Source organism: Lepidochelys kempii, chromosome 8 (assembly GCF_965140285.1).
Source record: "Lepidochelys kempii isolate rLepKem1 chromosome 8, rLepKem1.hap1, whole genome shotgun sequence".
Lineage (NCBI taxonomy): Eukaryota > Metazoa > Chordata > Testudines > Cheloniidae > Lepidochelys > Lepidochelys kempii.
The window spans coordinates 83,532,744-83,554,077 of record NC_136387.1 but is presented as its reverse complement, the minus strand read 5'-3'; the positions used below and the strand labels follow the sequence as shown (position 1 = coordinate 83,554,077).

Sequence of the window (21,334 nt, the reverse complement as noted above, 5' to 3'; positions counted from 1 at the left end):
TGCAAAAGTTTTGCAGCCACTGGGAATCATCCCAGATCTGCAACACTATGCGGTCCCACCAGTCTGTGCTTGTCTCCCGGGCCCAGAATCGGCGTTCCACGGCATGAGCCTGCCTCATTGTCACCAGGATGTCCAAATTGCTGGGGCCCATGCTTTGAGAGAAGTCTGTGTCCACGTCCTCATCACTCTCATCACCGCGCTGCCATCGCCTCCTCACCTGCTTTTGAAGGTTCTGGTTCTGCACATACTGCAGGATAATGCGCGAGGTGTTTACAATGCCGTGGTGGTCTGAGCAGGCTCCATCTCCGTCTGCGCAGAAAAAAGGCACGAAATGATTGTCTGCCATTGCTTTCACGGAGGGAGGGGTGACTAACGACATTTACCCAAAACCACTCGCGACAATGTTTTTGCCCTATCAGGCATTGGGAGCTTAACCTGGAATTCCAATGGGTGGTGGAGACTGCGGGAACTGTGAGATAGCTACCCACAGTGCACCGCTCCATAAGTCGATGCTAGCCACAGTAATGAGGACGCACTCCGCCGACTTAATGCGCTTAGTGTGGATATATGCAATCGACTGTATAAAATCAATTTCTAAAAATCCACTTCTATAATATCGACCTAATTTCTTAGTGTAGACATACCCTTAGCTAAAATTCCTGCCTTAGCTCGAAGCTAGGATCTTCAGTGCTGGCAGGACCAGACACAAGAATCTTCCCAAGAAGTAAGGGAGAGCATGAGGGGGGAGATCACTGACACTTTCTTCGATATTGAAGCAGTTAAGTTTTCATTAAAAAGTCTCTTGGGAAATCTCTTGTTAACACACCAGAGCATTTAAATTAGGAGTCAGCTAGTCCAAAAAGTTCTCATGCAGAGGCTGCTATTATTTGAAACTAAAACTTAATTATAAGTCAGACTCATCAGTGCCTAGCTTGAAATTGTATGTTAAGTAAAAGGTCTCTCTTACTATTACTTAAAAGCAATCCATGGCAATACACAGGACAGCATCTCATGTTTGCAGTGTTGTAGCCCTGTTGGTCCCAGGATATTAGAGAGACAAGGTGGGTGTGATAATGTCTTTTACTAACTTCTGTTGGTGAAACAGACAAGTTTTCAAGCCAACTGAGTTCTTTTTTGAAAGCTTGTCTCTTTCACCAACAGAACGTGGTCCAATAAAAGATATTACCTCATCCACCTTTCATAATGGAATGCTAAACTGTATTATACCATTCAGCCACCAGTTGGCACTGGGTGCAAAAAACTTATTTAAAGGAACCTCAGCTACAACTGGCAGAGCATTCAAATGATGATGAACTCATCTAGTGTGTATAAACAAGCTCCTTAGCCAGGCCATATCTGGTATAGAAGTAGGACTTTGTGTCAGGAGCAGGATAAGAACAGAAACAGAAGAAACAAACCAACCAAGGCTGCAGGCTCTCAATGCACCAGAAAACTTCAGCTTTGATAGACCTTCACAATGGACAGACTGGAAGCAATATTTTGCAAGATTTTGAATTGCAAATAAACACAAAGAAACTGGAGCTATTTAGGTATTTTCTTTAATTTACGCTATCGGAGAAGCGGGGAGAGCCTATCTTTAAAGCCTTTGACTTGACTGAAGACAGTTACAAAGATTACTATGAAAGGGTTTTGGCTATGTTTGATGACCACTTTATACCACAGAGAAGTGTGGTTTATGAAAGGAAATGTTTTCACCAGAGAATTCAAGAACCAGGGGAATGTTTTATAAGAGCTCTGTGTGCATTGGCTGAAAACTGATTTGGGGAATGCAAAACATGAAAATCTCAGGCAGGCTGGTTATTGGGTTGACAGATAGAAACCTTTCACAGCAGCTACAATCGAAGAGGGATTTAACCCTAGCCACCGCTATTCAGATAGTGAAGTGGTTTGAGCTAGTGAGACAGCAAAACCAAGACCAACTCAAACTTGAAAAAACAAGAAACTAGCTTAGAAACTATTAATAGATGCAGTATTAGTGCTAGGAGTCACTACCAAAAGCCCCCCTGAGGCAAGGAGAAAGAACTCCCAGACTGAGAGGGACAAATTCCAGCCCTCATGCACAATGTGTGGAAAAAGTCATATCCCAAGAGATGGTGCATGTGCAGCCAGAGGTGCATGGTGTAATACATGCATGACATATGAACATTTTGCAGCTGTTTGCTGCAGCTGCACCAAAGCAGACAAGGAGCTGATTCACATGACACACAGTCAAGAGCATAGGCGCTGACTCCATAGATGCTCTGGGGCTGGAGCACCCATGGGGAAAAATTGGCAGCTCCCTGCCCCAGCTCGCCTCTGCTCTGTCTCCGCCTCCTCCCCTGAGTACGCTGGGCTCCACTTCTCCCCCTAGCTCCCAGCACTTGCACCGTGAAACAGCTGTTTTGCGTGGCAAGCACTGGAAGGGAGGGGGGAGGAGGGGAAACGCAGTGTGCTCGGGAAGAGGCGGGGCTAGGGCGGGGATTTGGGGAAGGGGTCCAATAGGGACAGGGAGGGGGCGGAATTGGGGCGAGGACTTTGGGGAAGGGGTTGGAATGGGGATGGGGGTGGAGTTGGGGCAGGGATGGGGGCGGTGGGGCAGAAGCACCCACCGGCGCCGGGGAAAGTTGGTGCCTATGGTCAAAAGCCATTGTTTCTGGAATCCATCACTTGTGATGACAGAGCCTGTCTAGAGAGTTAAACTGAATATTTATGGCAAGACTATTCACTTTAAAATTTACTCAGGAGCTGACGTCACATGACACAGTCATCTCAAAAAGGACTTACCATCACTTTCAACCTTTCCCAGAGCTGATGTCATATGACACATCTGACTCATCCTGGAGGTGTTATGAATTGCATGGGCCAGTTCACCAAACAATTTACAAAGACAAAGTCTATACATTCAGAGTGCATGTGATTAAAGGATCAAAGGCCAACAGCCTTCTCAACTGCAGTGTAGCAGCCATAATGGGCCTAGTGAGATGTGGAAGAATTTGCTTATATGACTTTTGAAAGATGATCCAGTACAAGTCAACTTAAGAGAAAATGCCAGCTCATACAGTGCACAAACACCTCTACCAGAGAGAACATGGAAGAGACTAGCTACAAATTTATAGGAATTCAAAGGACATCATTATCTGGTCATCATGAACTATTTTTCCAGGTATATACAAATAATATACTTGACAGACATAACGTTGCAATTTTATTGAGAAACTAAAGTGAACTTTTGCTCACTTTGATATTCCAGAACAACTCGTGATGGACAATGGACCACAATTCACTGCAGCAGAATTTAATTTTGAATGAAATATGATTTTCCTCATATTACTACCAGCCTTACCCACAAGCAAATGAAAAGGTTGAGAGAGCTGTACAGACAGCCAAGAAAATCCTACAGCAGGAGGATCCATTCTTTGCTCTTCTGAGTTATAGATCAACACCTACAGCAGCTGCTGGGTATAGTCCAGCACAACTCCTGATGGGAAGGCAACTCAGAACTATTGTTCCAGCTTTGGAAAATAACTGGTTTCCAAAGTGGCCAGACATGAAGAGAGTAGCCAAATTGGATAACAAGATTAAAAGAGCTTATGAACATTTTTACAACAGACATCACTTAGTTAGATAACTGCCACATCTAGAACCTGGTGACTGTGTTCATGTCAAATTGGATGAAGAAAAATGGACAGACAACTCCAGCAGTCAAAGAAAAAAATTCAGCACCCAGATCATATATTGTTCTTTTTCTTTCTTCTTTTTCCTTTATGCCGCTTTTCCTGGTGAGTGTCGTGGGAGCAGCATAGAAAGTAGGGAGGTCCAGACCTCCCTTTCCTCTGCAACAGGTTTTTGCTCCTCCTGGGGTATTACCCAGCGTTCCCAGGCCAGCCAGGAGATATAATCCCTCCAGCATGTCTTGGGTCAGCCTCGGGGCCTCCTCCCAATGGGACATGCCTGGTAGAGTTCCAAAGGAAGTCCTTCCAGGGGGCATCCTTATCAGGTGCCGGAACCATCTCAGCTGGCTCCTCTCGATCCGGAGGAGTAACGACTCTACTCCCAGGCTCTCCTGAATAACAGAGTTCCTCACCTTGTCTCAGAGAGTAAGCCCAGCCACACTGCAGAGAAACCTCATTTCCTTCACTTGTACCCATGATCTCATCCTTTCAGTCATCACCCAAGGTTCATAGGTAAGGATGGGGACATTGATCAACCTGTAAATCAAGAGCTTTGTCCGAAAACTCAGCTCTCAGTTCATCACCATGGATTGGTACAACACCTGTATAACTGCTGCTGCCTTACCAATCCACCAGTCGATCTCACGCTCCCACTTACCATCATTCATGAACAAGACCTCTAGATACTTCAATTCTTCCACTAAGGGCAGCTGCTCTCCCCTCACTTGGAGAGAGCAGTCCACTTTCTTCTGGGAGAGGACTATGACCTCACTACTTGCAAAGTGAAGGGTGAGGGTAAGGTGAGATGGCAGCAGGAGGTATGGACCACGATAGATTGGCCTTCCACAATGGAAGCTGGTTCTAGATCATATGTGATCAAGACAAACAGTGGAGAGTTCAACAGAAACGGTCCACATCTACAGTTTGTTCCTCAGAAAGAGCCATCAACAGAGCAAACTCTACAGCTGGGAGATGCAGAACAAGAAGACGACGACTCAAGGATTCCAAACCAGCCAGCCAGTTGTTGCAACTAATGAAAAGCCAGCTTAGCAAGTTGTTTTGCGTTTGGGTTGTATAATTAAAAAAAAAACAGTACAATTCAGAGGCATTTAACACAGAGATATGTACTGAACTTCAAAGACAGTATGATAGTGTAAATATTGTAAATGGCAGGAATGTAGAACTTAAATGGAGAGATGTAATGGAATGCTCAACTGTATTATACAGCTCAGCCACTAGGTGACAGTGTGTGTAAAATACGTTACAGGAGAACCTCAGAGTTATGAACACCAGAGTTACAAACTGATCAGTCAACCACACATCTCATTTGGAATCGGAAATATGCAATCAGGCAGCAGCAGAGACTAAAATATAAAATAAAAATGCATATACAGTACAGTACTGTGTTAAATGTAAACTACTAAAAAATGAAGGGAAAGCACCATTTTTCTTCTGCATAGTAAAGTTTCAAAGCTATATTAAGTCAATGATCAGTTGTAAACTTTTGGAAGAACAGCCATAACGTTTTGTTCAGAGTTATGAACAGCCTCCATTCTCAAGGTGTTCATAACTCTGAGGTTCTACTGTATTTAAAATGAACCTCAGCCATACCTGGCAGAGCACACAAAGACCTTATGATGAACACATCTGGTGTGTATAAGCAAGTAGCTAGTCCATATCTGGTACAGAAGTACATGACACCTTGTCTTTCTAGCATCTCACACTTACTAAAACCATGCCTTCTGTGCTGGAAATCATAGATTAGTTAACAAAATGAAATCAATCAGCATAGCTTAAGTTATTTACAAAACCCTGACTGCTGTTTCCTACAACACAAAGATGCTTTCTTACTCTTCTAGTCCATTGGATCCATTGTGCATTAGCCATTGTCCATAATAGTGGACTATATGACATCTAGAGGTTTCTTAAATAGACTTAACGCTACTGATGGAATTATTTCTCTAACAACCTATTTTATTCTGTATTTCAGCTTTTTAGGACAAAGGAAGTTGCCCATTTTTATCCTTTTCAAAGAAGAGTGGCAAACTACAAACTTTAGTTTTTCAAGCTTCTGTAAGTAAACAAAAACAAATGGCTTCTGGGGTGCCAAGTTATGTTTACACCTGTGGGATTTAAGTAGTGCTTCTGAAATAGTGTTAAACACAAATTGTCCTTGTACTGTATTTAAACAATGTTCAGGACCAGTTTGGCTGCAGCTGTTATTGTCAATAATGAGTATTTTTCCATGTGAGAGAAATATGTCTGCAGGTAAGACATTACTCAGCCAGGTCAGTAGAAATTGGAGCAGGTAGAATTTCTCTCTCTGATGCAGGTCAAACAAATAGAAAAATGATTCCACAAAGAATTTCAAAACATTGAAGCTGGGTTGTTAGGTTTTTTTTGGGTGGGGGGGGAAGGAATTCAAAATAGACCTGTTTTTCATGAAAAATGTCAATATTTTTAACAGAAATTATCACAAATTATATTTTGTTTTTGAAGTCATTATTGTAATTTTCCTTTTCTTGAAACCCAGGGTTTTATTAAATGAAAAAAATTCAAGTAATTTTGAACATAATGTGAGATTATTTCAAGAAAAAAATTGAAATTTTCAATCTCAACAATTTTTCACATAAAGGTTAATTATTGAGAAAAGACAACTTTTATTGTAAAAGATTTCATAAAAATATTCACCGGATCTAATAAGAATTCGATCCCTCTACCTTAGAAATATTTGAATAGATTTAATTCAGTAAATTACCTGAGTAAAGCATGCCAGTGTAAACCCCACTTTGCACTAGAGCAGCTTGCACTAATGCAAGTAGCTACATCAATGTAGTCTGTGCACCATGTGATTTAAATTCCATGGTGTTTCTGGGTTACATTTTGGTGTTTCCTTTGCTGTACCTGTTACAGTTTGTTATTGCAAGTGAATAACTGTAGATTTAGTAACCTCTAGATGTTTTACCTCAGTGTAACAGGGTTCACTGACCACTAGGGTGCCTCCTAGCTGCTGTGGGGATTAGAGCCTTCAAAGTCCAACAGCTCCTTCCATCACTCATGCCATGGTCCCTCTTGCTCTTTCTGGGATTTTGCATCCTCCGACTTCATGACTTGCTCTTCATGGCTTGGCCCTCCAACCAGGTCCCTATAGTTCTTCCCTTCCAGATAGCAACATCTCATTGGACAACTGTCTCAGGCAGCCTTCTGCTGTACTGCCCAGTCTGTACCACTTCCCCAGTGGCTGGTGTGGGAACCCAGGCCCACCCTTTACTTCTGGTTCCAGCTTGGGGACCTTCAAATCAGCATCCAAGTTCTGCAATATCCCACCTTGCTGTCATTTCCCTGAACCTTTTCCTATTCTGCCTCTCCCAGGCTTTTGCTCCACCATCCTTTTGATAAACCCTTCCTTCAAGCCCGGATCCCTGACGTTTCTATTTTCCCCAGGCACCATCCCTCTCTAACATCCAGAGAATAGTGCAAACTCCCTCACTGTAGCCCTGATCTGCTGCCAGCTTCCTAGATTTTTTACTAGCCCTGCCTACTCCTTCTCAGCTGGGCTCCATCATCATTCAGGGGTTACTTAGGCCATCTAATTCCCTCAACTGTGGCCTATTCATTTAGCTGACCCCTTCTGATCCTCATTAACCCCTTTTAAGCTAGTATGGGATGAACACCCCATCACACTCAGTATTTACGGATGATGTGTCAGATGACACACATTTCAATCCCTCCAACATACACAAAAATGTTAACTGTTCTAGGAATGAGTAAACAGAGCTTTTTTCCAACTTCTCCCATACAGTTCCAGGTGCCCATTGCATTCAAATGCATCATGTTAAAAGTGGAAGTAGCATATCTGTCAACACCACCTCTGGAAGAGGTGACATGTTGGTTTTTCCTACACAGTAGCATTGTATTTCCCAAGTCTCTTACACAAAGTCATGGTGGAAATATGGTTGTCCCAGCCCCAGTAGCTAGAGATTTCCTTTGGAAATACCCCAGTGCCACATAAGGTGAGGATGGTTTTTATCAGGGAGATGGGACCAAGATATATCCACTTTACAAGGTGTGTTGGAAGCAGGCTTTAACACCTGTCCCCATTTTGACTGTGGTATTGTAAGGAAAATTAAGCTTTTCAGTTTGGACACCTTGCATCAAGCCCTTGCAAAGGACCCTGTACCCAATGCTAAATTAATTATCTAACTTCATGACTAGATATGATTATTGCGGGACAAGACAACATTTAGCACTTTCTGATATGGTAAGTCTAGTCCTTGAAAATGAACCGGTGACCTGCAGCATTTGATAGTCCTAAAAAGAGTATCTAGGCTGCCTTGACTCAATAGCAAAGCTTGCCTGTGAACACAACCCTTCCTCACTTTGGCACCCACCCAATCTGGAAATCTTATTCTAAAGAGTCCCAAGGGCTTGGCTGGGATCATCGATCACATAAAGGAGGGGAGGCGCTGGGAGATTTAACTGGAACTGAGGTAGTTACTCACTGGTAAGTGCACATGGATTTCACCACCGTGTTTACAGGTACCTGCCCTTGCAGCCTCCCTCTCCCTATCTCTTTAGTACCACAGGCACGTATTCACAAACACGTTCATACGCCGGCTCATCCACAGACACACTCATAGAATCATAGAATATCAGGGTTGGAAGGGAGCTCAGGAGGTCATCTAGTCCAACCCCTTGCTCAAAGCAGGACCAATCCCCAATTTTTGCCCCAGATCCCAAATGGCCCCCTCAAGGATTGAACTCACAACCCTGGGTTTAGCAGGCCAATGCTCAAACCACTGAGCTATCCCTCCCCCAAAATACAATACATTTTTCACAGGAGCTACTTAAGAGGGTATGTTGCTATTTAGTTAATGTAGGATTTATCCAACTGGAGTAATCATGGGTATAATTATAGAGTACCAGGGTTGGAAGGGACCTCAGGAGGTCATCTAGTCCAACCCCCTGCTCAAAGCAGGACCAATCCCCAATTTTTGCCCCAGATCCCTAAATAGCCCCCTCAATCACTCACATCCCTGGGTTTAGCAGGCCGATGCTCAAACTACTGAGCTATCCTGTCCCTACCCTCCACTCACATCCCTTCCTCCATTCTCAGCCCTCCACTCACACGGAGATGGCACAGATGTATTTTCTGATGACTGCAATAACTAAGCGATGATTTTCCACTGGTTGGGAGCATTTCGGGTTGCCACTGGAGGCCCCCAGTAACAGCAGTGTCCCAGTTACACACGTGTATTATTAACTGCACTGAGTACCACGGCCAGAGGTCGGAAGCTCAGCTGGTGCCCGTACTGCGCGTCCTGGACTTGGGTTGCAATCTGCACTGGCTGCATTGCAGCCTATGAAACTTTCCTGACCACGGTGGTCTGCTGGAAACGCTTTCGATCCAGCGGACCCTGTGCCCCTCCTCCCCGTCTGCAGACTACATGCCCTGGCAGATCTGTGCAGCGGGGAGGGGGACTGGGGCTAGGGGGATCTCCTTTGGCACGTACAGGTTAATAACCCAGCTGTAAGGTGGCCGCATTTGGCTGCCTACCGGTGCCTGGAAGCGCTGAAAGGGGCCGTGCCGTGTGCGCGATGCAGCCCGCAGGAGGGGGTGTGCGCTGCTCAGCCACCCACTCACACCGCCCGCTTGAGCTGTGGAGCGCGCCTGGCTCCCGCGGCACACGGCTGGGCGGCCGCAGCGGTGCTCAGGGGAGCTGGGGAAGGGGCTGGCTCTGCCTCCTCTCGCTCGTCTCTGCCCTCCGGAGCGGCCACAGCCAGTGGCCTGAGCCGGCGCCGCGCTGCAGCCCTCGGCTCCTGCCGTGGACACTGGAGAGAGGAGGCCCCCCGGGGCCGGGGGAGCAGCAGCAGCCGCGGAGCCGTCGCCCCCCTCTCCGGCAGCCGGCGGCATGAACACCTGCGATGCCAAGGAGTACCTGGCCCGGAGGGAGATCCCGCAGCTCTTCGAGGTAAGGGCGGAGCCCAGGGACCGCCCCGAGGAGCGGAGCCCGGGCAGGGGACCGATTCCGGGGGCCGCTTCCCCGGGGCGAACCCGCGTGACTCCGCCGGATCCATCCCGGGGCGCCGAGAGCCCGTCTGACCCCGGCCCCGCAGTCCCTGGGCTGCCAGCTCCCTTCCTGCGCCTTGGGCCGGACCCCAGCGCGGGAAGGGGGGACTGAGCCAGCCAAGTGGGGCAGGGAGGGCAGGAGGGAGGGGGCCAACGGGGGCCCGGAGTGGAGGGGAATGGGCAGGATACACGGGGACAAGGGGTGCCCGAATGGCGGGGGAGGTGGGGATGAGCAGGAGAGAGGGGGCCAAGGCGGGCCCGGAGTGGGGGCGGGATGAGCAGGAGAGAGGGGGCGAAGGGGGGGGGCGGAGTGGGGACAGGATGGGTAGGAGGGAGGGGGCGAAGGGGGGCCCGGAGTGTGTGTGGGGGAGAGAAGCAGGAGAGAGGGTGTGAAGGGGGAGCCCGGAGTGGGGGTAGAAGGGAGGGGGCCAAGGGGCCCGGAGTGTTTGAGGGGGGGATGAGCGGGGGAGAGGGGGTGAAGTAGGGCCCGGAGTGTGGGGGGATGAGCAGGAGAGAGGGGGAAAGGGTGTGGGGGGGGATGAGCAGGGGAGAGGGGGTGAAGGGGGGCCCGGAGTGGAGGTAGGAGGGAGGGGGCCAAGGGGCCCGGAGTGGGGGGGATGAGCAGGAGAGAGGGGGAAAGGGGTGCCCGAGTGGGGGCAGGATGGGTAGGAGGGAGGGGGCGAAGGGGCCCGGAGTGTGGGGGATGAGCAGGAGAGAGCGGGAAAGGGGTGCCCGAGTGGGGGCAGGATGGGTAGGAGGGAGGGGGCGAAGGGGGGCCCGGAGTGTGTGTGGGGGAGAGAAGCAGGAGAGAGGGTGTGAAGGGGGAGCCCGGAGTGGGGGTAGGAGGGAGGGGGCCAAGGGGCCCGGAGTGTGTGAGGGGGGATGAGTGGGGGAGAGGGGGTGAAGGGGGGCCCGGAGTGGGGGCAGGATGGGTAGGAGGGAGGGGGCGAAGGGGCCCGGAGTGTGGGGGATGAGCAGGAGAGAGGGGGAAAGGGTGCCCGAGTTGGGGCAGGATGGATAGGCGGGAGGGGGCCAAGGGGGGCCCGCACTGTGTGTGTGGGGGGGTGAGCAGGGGAGAGGGGGTGAAGGGGGGCCCGGAGTGGGGGTAGGAGGGAGGGGGCCAAGGGGCCCGGAGTGGGGGGGGATGAGCAGGAGAGAGGGGGAAAGGGGTGCCCGAGTGGGGGCAGGATGGGTAGGCGGGAGAGGGCCAAGGGGGGCCCGGAGTGTGTGGGGGGGGAGATGAGCAGGCGAAGGGGGGCGGCGTGGGGGCAGGATGGCCAGGGCCGGTGGAGCCCGCTCCCCGTCCCAGAGCCAGGAGAGAGGGGACGGAGCCCGCTCGCGTAGCCCGAGGGCCGGGGAAGGCATCTGGGCTGCGCTTTTACCGCTTGACCCTGTTCCTCAGCTGGAGAAGGGCCGGGCGGGGCGTTGCCGCGCCCGCCCAGTCAGCGCCGGGCCAGGGGCGGCCCTGCAGGTGACCCTGCTGCAATCATGGGCTTTCTGGCTCCTCGGACCGGGCTGGGTTTGCCTCATGCCGCACAGAAACACCCCCGCCCTTCCGCTCAGGGCTCCGGTCCCAGCCTGGCCAGCAGCCGGGAACTAGGGAATATGTGTGTCAGTCACATATTCCACGTAACTCTGGGGCGCTTTGTCAGCCTTGGCTGGAAGGCGTAATGTGCATGCTATTATTATCTCTTCCGTGATCATTTTGTCCTTCAGCCAACAGTAGAAAACGTCGTGTGTGACCAAACCCTTTTTAAAAAAATAGGTTTTAAAAAAACCCACTTAGATAAAACCCATATGCCCAATGAGTTCCTATAGAAAAATGAAATTATTGTCTAGGAACTCAGGCATAAATGATCATCCATTGTTCAAGAGCTCAATTCACTGACTGATCGATAACCCAGACTATTTCATGAGAGTTTTTTAAACATAAAATTGTTGAAGTGGTTTAGTGCAAGCTACCTGGTGTATCTGTTAATCAATATTAATTTGCTTTTTCCAGTACAATGTGGATTTTTCCACCGAGTAAACCATCTCCTGTCTGATCTGTATGAAAATATTATTTTTATACTGTTTGAAACAAGGCTTTCCCTATGAATGATTGAAAAGACATATATATATGGCAAAGGCTATGTTTATGTTTTATTCATAAGTTTTAAAAATACATGGTTTAATTATGGATACAGACAATTGTGCATCTAGAGAGATGCAAGACTTGTGTTAGCAAATAAAAGGCTCTGATACTACAAAGGTATGCATTCTTCCACAGAAATATGTACATAGTTGCAATGCTCAGTTATTTGATTATACAAAAGGTGTAACTCATACATACAAATATTTACTATATTATAAATGCAAGTGCATATAAAAGCAACATTTAAATAACTATATAAACTGTAGCTATAAAATAACACTTGGAAAAATATTGAAACATGAATGTAAGGTATTTTCATGTATTATACTATAGCACCGAATTTTATGCACACTAATCAAGGAAAGCTGAAAAATGCAATGGAAAGGACTACATCCGAAAGCATATGTTAAAAGCTAGGAGTAGGAATTGCCATATTGGAACTAATGGTCCATCTACCCATGTATCCTTTCACCAATCCTGTCTGCTCCAGAAGTGGTTATAACACCCCATAATCCACCCTACCCTTCATACACATTTATCCTGGACCAATTAGTGCAATACTACAATTAATACTACACAATGGACATTTTCTAAATGACTGTAGCTGGTGGTCAGTTCAGCTTCTTATATCACATCCATCAACATGATGTTTGAGCACCTGTCAGGGCTTTTAATATCTATCTAGTTTTTATTATATAGTGTTGTCTCTCGAACATTAATATGAGCAAAATGTTTGTAGTCATACTGGTTTTTCAGAAAATTATAAATTTTTATTGAACTAACAAGTAAACTAGAAAACATAAGCTTTAGGGCTTATCTAGCTAGTACCAGAAACACTATATATATTTGACAGTCAGAGATGTAGTTCTAAGAAAGATTAAAGAAAACTTGTTACTATTTTCTGCTTTCATTCCATTTGTAAACAGGAAAATAAAGACATACCTAGGAGCCTTATGTTCTAAGTCGTATTGGTGACCTCAGTAGGCCCAAATCCTACATTCCTTTAATGCTCCGAACATCGACTTGAACTGGAGATTTTGGGGGTGCAGGGAATGCAGAAATGGGTGCAATAAAATTCAGAATACAAGCTTGTGTTTATTTTTATAACCTTGGAACTATAACTTATTTTTGGATGTTATGTTTCAGAGTCTGTTGAATGGATTAGTGTGTTACAAACCTGATGACCCAATAGAATATCTGGAAGGCTGTTTACAAAAAGTGAAGGAACTGGGAGGGTCAGAAAAAGTGAAATGGGACACATTTGTTAGTCAAGAAAAGAGGACATTACCACCGCTCAATGGAGGACAATCAAGAAGATCCTTTTTCAGGAATGGTAATGTATATCCTTGAGCTGAATATTTTGTGTATCAGTGTAATATTAGGCAGTTTCAGATCCGCTATTTAAAAAATGTATATGTACACAAGTTTTATTTTGTACTGCTATGACAAATTAGATGTTACATTTCTTTGGGGGAAAAGTTGTAGAAATACAGACATATATATGCCAAAATATTTTAAACAAATGTGCAAGCAATTAATGAGCAGTTAATTAAATAAACTACCATTTCAGGTTTATTTTAAAACTACTTTCAAGCGTTGTTGTTTGTTGTTTTTTGGTTTGTAATAGTGGGTGGATTGTTATGTTTTCTCATAATGATTGTTATATAGGGGGAAAACTGATCAAAATTATGCCTCCTATGATGAAGTAGTTTGATGCAGAGTGGGAAGTGTGTTGTCAAAGCCATGGTTCCTGGAGGCATTGTGCCTTAACTGGTGTTTGGGGAAGTGCTCGGGGATGCAACCTTTGCCAACACATTTGAAAAGGGGCATCCTGGTGCTCGATGCATAAGAAATGCAGCTCTGCGGATGCAGATGCATGCTCTTTCCCTTGCTGCTAGCACTCTTGACCGTGCCATAATTGGCCACCATAATCCTGCAGCTAAACGATGAATGTTTGTTGTGTGGTGTGCTACATCTACATATAGACATAATTCAGCTTCAGATCTTTACAGTATTTGGGCCAAATCTTTAACTGGTCCTCAGGAGCCACACACTCATTGACTTCAGTGGACCTACACTGCTTTACACCAACTGAAATTTTGTCCCTTTATGTTATAAGCAGTTATTAGAGCTGTACATTAATTTACTAACTATAACATATATGAAGAAATGATTACAACTGGTGCTTCTCAGTAAATCTAAATCTGTCATATCAATACATGCCATTCATATATTAGTAACATTAATGATCAGTAATTAGTTCCTTTTCAAGTTGCCATAGTTATTCCTCCTATCCAATATCTTTATGCAACATGAAAGGAGTTTCCACTCCCAAAATCATGGATTCCAGGTGATCTACAGGAAATGAGGAGGGCCATCTGCTCAGCGGCTTGTGCCTTCCTGCTGTCTGCGAGGGCAGATTTTCATTGAAGAATAAAAGTACTTTGCCATAAATGCAAGCTTGTAAATTTAAAAAGACACTCAAGATATCTTATAAACTAAGAACTAATTGTTTAAAATTGAATAAACCAGCTGAGTGGAGAGACTCCATACCAAATACTTCTAGTAAGTAAAATGGCACTTGAGATATTGAAGAAATTTTGTTACCACCATATTTCTTAATATAGCAACACTAGTCTTCTTTGTGTCAACCTCATGTAATAAAAAAAATGCAAGTAATGTTGACTTTACTATTTATTTCCACTTTTTCCCATTTATTTTATTGTTCTGCAGTGATGCCTGACAATCCTAACTTTCCTTATCGACGATATGACCGACTCCCTCCAATCCACCAATTCTCCATAGAAAGTGACACAGATCTTTCTGAAACTGCTGAGCTAATTGAGGAGTATGATGTATTTGATCCTACAAGACCCCGACCAAAAATCATCCTTGTCTTAGGTATGAAGGCAAAGTGAGGGTCAATTGTTTGACAAACCCATATTATTATTCTCTCTGCACTGATATTTATAGTGTGAATAAATCAGATGCCTACAATGTTTAAATGTAAACTTTCTACTTCAGTTAGGTAAAGAATATGGTCCAAGTGCAAACTATGTCTCAGGTTTGGTTGCTGGATAAGAAAATATAGTTGTCCACAGAAAAGGGAACTGTAAAATTAGATAAGCTATATCCCTTGAGAAGAAAATACTGGTCTCATATGACCTGCGCTTAAAACTCCTTGATGCATTAAATAACCAGCATATCCTGTTTGAGTGAAAGCCTGCCTCTTCAGTCCACTACTTTGATAAATTCATCTCTAGCTACACTCAGCCAGTTGGCTGATGTGCTCAGTAAGAACAAACTACTTAATTACACATTTTTCACAAAATTCAGCATTGCTTGTTGCTTTGTGGCATTTGCAAGAAAACTGATAATTTTCAACCTCAGGTAAGATATGCTAATCAATCAGTATACCTATAATTTAAATCCAGGCCAATAGTTTGTCCAGTGGACATGAAGCATTTGCATTTCACTTGTCTGGATTACGTTTTTTGTTGTCAGGGTGTTCTATTTCCATGTGCCAAGAGGTCCTGATTTCCAAATGCCATATCAGGGCCTGATTCTCCAATGCTTTGCACCATATCTAGTCATTTATACCTGTGCAAAATGAAATTGCTGCCAAATCAGATTTCTCCTCTCAATTACACTGGTGGTAGTGTTTTGTGCCCATTTTGCATTTACTTTGCATATGTGTAAATGACTACACAAGGTGCAAAGCAGTGAAGAATCAGATTCTGAATCTAAAAGGACTTATATTAAAGGGAACAAATACAATCTCCATGAGAGAGGATATTGTGTGTGTCTCCTCTACGATATACAGCAGAAGCGCTGAGAACAAAATGTCTGCTGAACTCTGCACACAGGGAGAGTTCTTAGAAATGTAAAGGGCAATACACATAAAACAAAAAAGCATCACATTTTCATAGCTACTGGTGCATACCCCTCATACGGCTGCTAGACAATGATGTTTTCCTCAGCCTGTTGATCTTACTTTCTAATGCAGAAATCAAAACATGGGAAAATTTCAGAGCCTTCATATGCTTTGAGCTCTATGACCTTCAGCAGATGGAGAAGTAACACAAATGTCTTTTATTTTTCTTATTTTAACAAATAGATGGCCATCCTTTTCATAAGAGAGCAAATCCAGGCCTCTCTACTCTGTGGCCATGGAAGGCCCTCATGCAGTGGAATCAATGTGGTTCCATTGCACAAATGAAGTGGGTGAAGACTGGATGTAGGTGAAATGCACAGTAAGCGTGCACTCCTGGAACAGGGTGGAGTTTTCTCCAGTGCGTGCTTCCTGCCTCATTGCATGTAGGGAGCAAGGGATGGGTGTGTCAAGGTTCCTTCCCCACTCTGAACTCTAGGGTACAGATGTGGGGACCTTCATGAAAGACCCCCTAAGCTTATTCTTACCAGCTTAGGTTAAAAACTTCCTCAAGGTACAAACTTTGCCTTGTCCTTGAACCCTATGCTGCCACCACCAAGCATGTTAAACAAAGAACAGGGAAAAAGGCCATTTGGAGACGTCTTCCCCCCAAGCCGTACACCCCCTTTCCTGGAGAAGGCTTGATAAAAATCCTCACCAATTTGCATAGGTGAACACAGACCCAAACCCTTGGATCTTAAGAACAATGAAAAAGCAATCAGGATCTTAGACGAAGAATTTTAATTAAAGAAAAAGTAAAAGAATCACCTCTGTAAAATCAGGATGTAAAATCATTACAGCGTAATCAGATTCAAAACATAGAGAATCCCTCTAGGCAAAACCTTAAGTTACAAAAAGACACAAAACCAGGAATATACATTCCATTCAGCACAACTTATTTACCAGCCATTTAAACAAAAGGAAATCTAATGCATTTCTAGCTAGATTACTTACTAACAAGTTCTAATACTCCATTCCTGATCTGTTCCCGGCAAAAGCATCACACAGACAGACAGACCCTTTGTTCCCCTCCCCGCCCAGCTTTGAAAGTATCTTGTCTCCTCATTGGTCATTTTGGTCAGGTGCCAGCGAGGTTATCTTAGCTTCTTAACCCTTTACAGGTGAAAGGGTTTTGCCTCTGGCCAGGAGAGATTTTATAGTTCTGGATAGAAAGGTGGTTACCCTTCCCTTTATATTTATGACAGGGTGCTGTGTGAAGATCTTTCTGTTTCCCATCTAAAGGGAAACTATGTAAGCAGCCCACAAAAGCTACTTCAGCCATTGGGCTGACTTGCCCCCATTGAATGGCTCTGAAGCTTAGCGGACAAAGAATCCTCAATGCATCTATACATCATCTGTTGGAAACTATCTCCAACATTTCAAATTCTGTACATTAATCCAAAAAATATCAACCAAATTCAATTTCCTCCCTCTTTGTAAACATGCTTGTCAACTTAAGTCATACCAAGGAACTAGGAACATCAAATCTGCAAAAGAGGAAAATAGATAATTATTTGACATGGGAAATAATTTTGTCCTAGTCCTCTTAACTTAGGAAAAGTTCAGAGAATAAACTCATTGTTTCATAAATCAGTTTGGTATAAGGGTAATTTTCTGACTGATAAAAACTTACTTCAGATATGAGAAGGGGGTTGTGAACCTTTGATACCCTACAATTTGTGGCTTAATTATTTTTTTGGGCACAAAATGAAGATGAAAGCATAGAAATACAGGACTGCGTGCACTTCCTTTTTAATATGTGTTTCATAGCAAAGGAAAGTTTTCTTGAGGATAAGAGTGAAACCCTCCTCTGTTCAGCAGGCTGTGTGGTTTCTTTCAGCTCTTTTGAAAATTTAGGAGTAAAGATTGAGATTTTCCAGTATTAATAAAGGGGATATTAATGGGTGATCTTTTTCCTAGTTCTTCACATCAAATATCCTGTGCAGCTCTGATAGAATAAGGCAAACTTTTTCCTCCATCACCAAATTTGCTATATCAGACAATATTATCTATATTTATTCTGCCTGTTAATTATTGCTCTGTTGCAGTTAGGTGATTTCAGGAAGATTTTGAATCTCCCGGTTGAAGGATAGGGAACTGAATTGACTGTCCCTCTTTGGCAACTCTATTCAACCTTTAAACCTTGTAAAATGTTTTGATTCCCAGTTGATAGGTGCTTTATAAATAGATACCCTGTTGCCAGTAAATAAAGCCTTGCAAATTCATAATAGTATATTTAAAATTACTTACAATATATATAGGGCTAAATTCTGCCATCCTTATTCTCACTCAGTAGTTTCTCACTCCACCAGTAGTCCCACTGATTTCAATGGCAGAATCTGGCCCATAAAAACTGGCTACTACTATCTAACCCTAAGTCATACTATTTTGTAGCACATATGGAGAAATATCCTAGGGTGTAATCTTTCCAACAGATATTTGTTAATTATATAAATCCTTAAGAAAGGTTTATGGGACTAACATAGGTAATATAAGGAAGAGATACATTATTCCTCATAACCAGTTCGTTATCTGTTATCTCAGATATTAATATTTGCTTCCACTGTATTACTTTATTTTAAAAAGTACACAGAAGAATAAAACTAATTCTAAATGGTTCTAAAATTCTTGGGGTACCTGAAGTGTGTATGCTTTGACAGAAATCATTACATATACCAATTCGCTTAAACCTTCTCCACTCATTTAGTATTTCGAAGGATGTTAATTTTACAAACTCTAGAATTTTCTGCAGACATATTTAGGAATAGACATTGATACTCCTATTCCATGAGTAGTTCCATTGACTTCAGTGGGACCACTTGTAGACTAAGGTACATTTTTAATGTGAATAAGGGAATATCTGTCCCTCCATTTGAATTCTGTTATAGCTTTCCTTAACCGAAATGGAGAAGAGGCCTTGATACTCTTCTTCCTTACACTTGTATAAACCAGGAAAAGCTCCACTAAAGTGGTTAGTAAAGGGAGGTAAGTGAATGGAGAATCAAGCCCAGAAAGAACAAGCTCATCTGTTTTTTTGACTCATGCAAATATTCTATTTTAGATTGTTAACTTTAGGTTCAGTCCTGCAATAAATCCACTTCTACTGAACTTTGATGAGAGTGCTAACTATGGAACAACTGTAGGATTTGATTTGAAAGTACATTGGGAAATTGGTGCTGATGACAGAGATGTCATAGTGAATTTGACATTCCGAATGAAAGCTCTATTTTTTGCTTATCTTTACAATAGGTGGCCCAGGAAGTGGGAAGGGAACACAAAGTTTGAAAATAGCAGAACGTTATGGATTTGAATACATATCAGTTGGTGAATTGTTAAGGAAGAAGATCCACAATACAAGCAGCAATAGAAAATGGAGTCTAATTGCTAAAATAATTACTACAGGAGAACTGGCCCCTCAGGTACAACTCCCCTAAGAAATACCATCTTTTTGGTATTTATTCTGTAAAGATTTTTACATGCTGCGTTAATATGCATCACCAAAAAACTTTTAAAACTATTTCTCTCCATGAAAGGAAACGACCATAACTGAGATAAAGCAGAGATTAATGCAGATTCCTGAAGAAGAAGGCATAGTTATTGATGGATTTCCAAGAGATGTTGCACAGGCACTCTCCTTTGAGGACCAAGTAAGAGACTGTCTTTATTCTTAAGAAAACTTATGTGTCTCATATCATTGTTAAGCTTCTTGAAATTAATGAGCAGATTCTCAGCATTGCTCTTTAAATCTTTTCAAATACATAATTACAATTGACAAAAGGTCACTTTCTTGGCATATACTTTAGGGTATGAAGACAGAAAATTCTGTAAAAAGACAGAATGTGATAGTGGAACCAATAAGCCTAACCTCCCGCTGATGTAATGAAAATCCTCCCAAGTTCAAGGGAAAAAATCTAACAATTTTCTTACATCATTTAGGAAGGGAAAAAAGTTATCCTTTAATATTTAATTGTACAATTTAAATGTTCATTAAGAGAAACACATTGTAGTCAATGAATTCCTTCACAATCAAGGAGGAATGGTCTCAAGGTTATTCTGAGGTGCTGAAAAGACTGGAACAAATGCTAAGATTAAAATTGCCTGCATTTTTGTGAGCTCACTTAATCCAATAGTGGTCATCTCATTTTAGAAATAGTTGTCTGTTGGCTTGCCTAGTTTTGATTATTGAAATCAATTTAGTCTGACTAAATTTAGTCAGATAAAATGATTGCGTAGTAAAGTACAGAGTCCTATCTGGATGACATAGACATGTATATAGACATGTATATAAGTTAATTAATCTAAAATATGTAAATGTAATTTCTACTTGGGTGCAGTGTTGTGAGGCAAAAAGTTATTTCATCTTCTGATTAAACACTGTAACATGTAATATTTCCTTATGGCCATATGCAAAGGTTACAATTCAGTATTGCATTTCTAGAGTGCTTTTCAAGCAAACCATTTCAGAGTGCTCCATAATCACTAAAAGCACTAATTATCATTTCTGTACTTTGAATTCTAAATGGAATTGCCTCAATAGAAGTAACAAAAAGAAAGCAGCCTAATGAGGCTCTTCATTATTGCTCTTTTATAAGGTATAATTCTGTGTGAAGTTCAGAAAATCAAATTGAGAAAATTAAAAGAAACTGACAAAATAGTTATTATGGAAAACAGTTGACTGCCAGCTACATTTGCTTATAAATTAAAAAAGGAGAAATTTGTGGTTAATGTTAATTATTTTGGAAACTAAAAAAAGAATAGAAATTTAGTCCGAATCATCATTCAGTCAGTTTTTGTTTTCAGTAGACATTGTTTAAAATATCTTTTTATAATAAAATTGCAGTTAGTGTAAGCAGGGTGGTGTTATTTGAAGAGAGTTATGCCAGGCAGGTGACCATTATATATAAGGTTTATGCATTACATAACATACTTACAGATATATAAGAATAATGATCATACAGTGTAAGTACATACATCATTAAAAATTGGGCCTTATTCTTATTTACTCTAAGACAGTGGTTCTCAACTCTGGTCCACTGCTTGTTCAGGGAAAGCCCCTGGCGCGCCAGGCTGGTTTGTTTACCTGCTGCATCCGCAGGTTTGGCTGATCGTGGCTCCCACTGGCCGCGGTTCGCCGCTCCAGGCCATTGGAGGCTGCAGGAAGCAGCGCGGGCCGAGGGATGTGCTGGCCACCCTTCCCGCAGCCCCCATTGGCCTGGAACGGTGAACCGCAGCCAGTGGGAGCCGCGATCGGCCAAATCTGAGGACGTGGCAGGTAAACAAACCAGCCCAGCGCACCAGGGACTTTTCCTGAACAAGCGGTGGACCAGAGTTGAGAACCACTGCTCTAAGACTATTTTACATTTTTGCTCAAGCATTGTAACTTGGCCTTAAAGGGCTAAGGCCCCATTACACTGCCAAAGCCTTACTGTAATTGAGAATCAAGCCCAGCATATTTATTCATCTCACTATGAGCCTTTTGCCCAAGTCTGTATATGTATTTATTTCTTTAAGAACATGTAGTCTGATCC

The 21,334-nt window shown here is 43.4% G+C and overlaps 1 protein-coding gene across 1 annotated transcript in view; it reads left to right on the top strand.

The window, feature by feature from the left end:
* The first annotated feature begins 9,366 nt into the window (after nt 1-9,366).
* Nucleotides 9,367-21,334, top strand: part of AK5 (adenylate kinase 5) — a 150,282-nt gene continuing 138,314 nt past the window's right edge. The window contains exons 1-5 of the mRNA XM_073357295.2: nt 9,367-9,643; nt 13,022-13,208; nt 14,609-14,776; nt 19,056-19,225; nt 19,340-19,453. Of these exons, the coding sequence (XP_073213396.1) occupies nt 9,584-9,643; nt 13,022-13,208; nt 14,609-14,776; nt 19,056-19,225; nt 19,340-19,453 (699 nt within the window). The 5' untranslated portion in view covers nt 9,367-9,583. The remainder of the gene's footprint in view (nt 9,644-13,021; nt 13,209-14,608; nt 14,777-19,055; nt 19,226-19,339; nt 19,454-21,334) is intronic.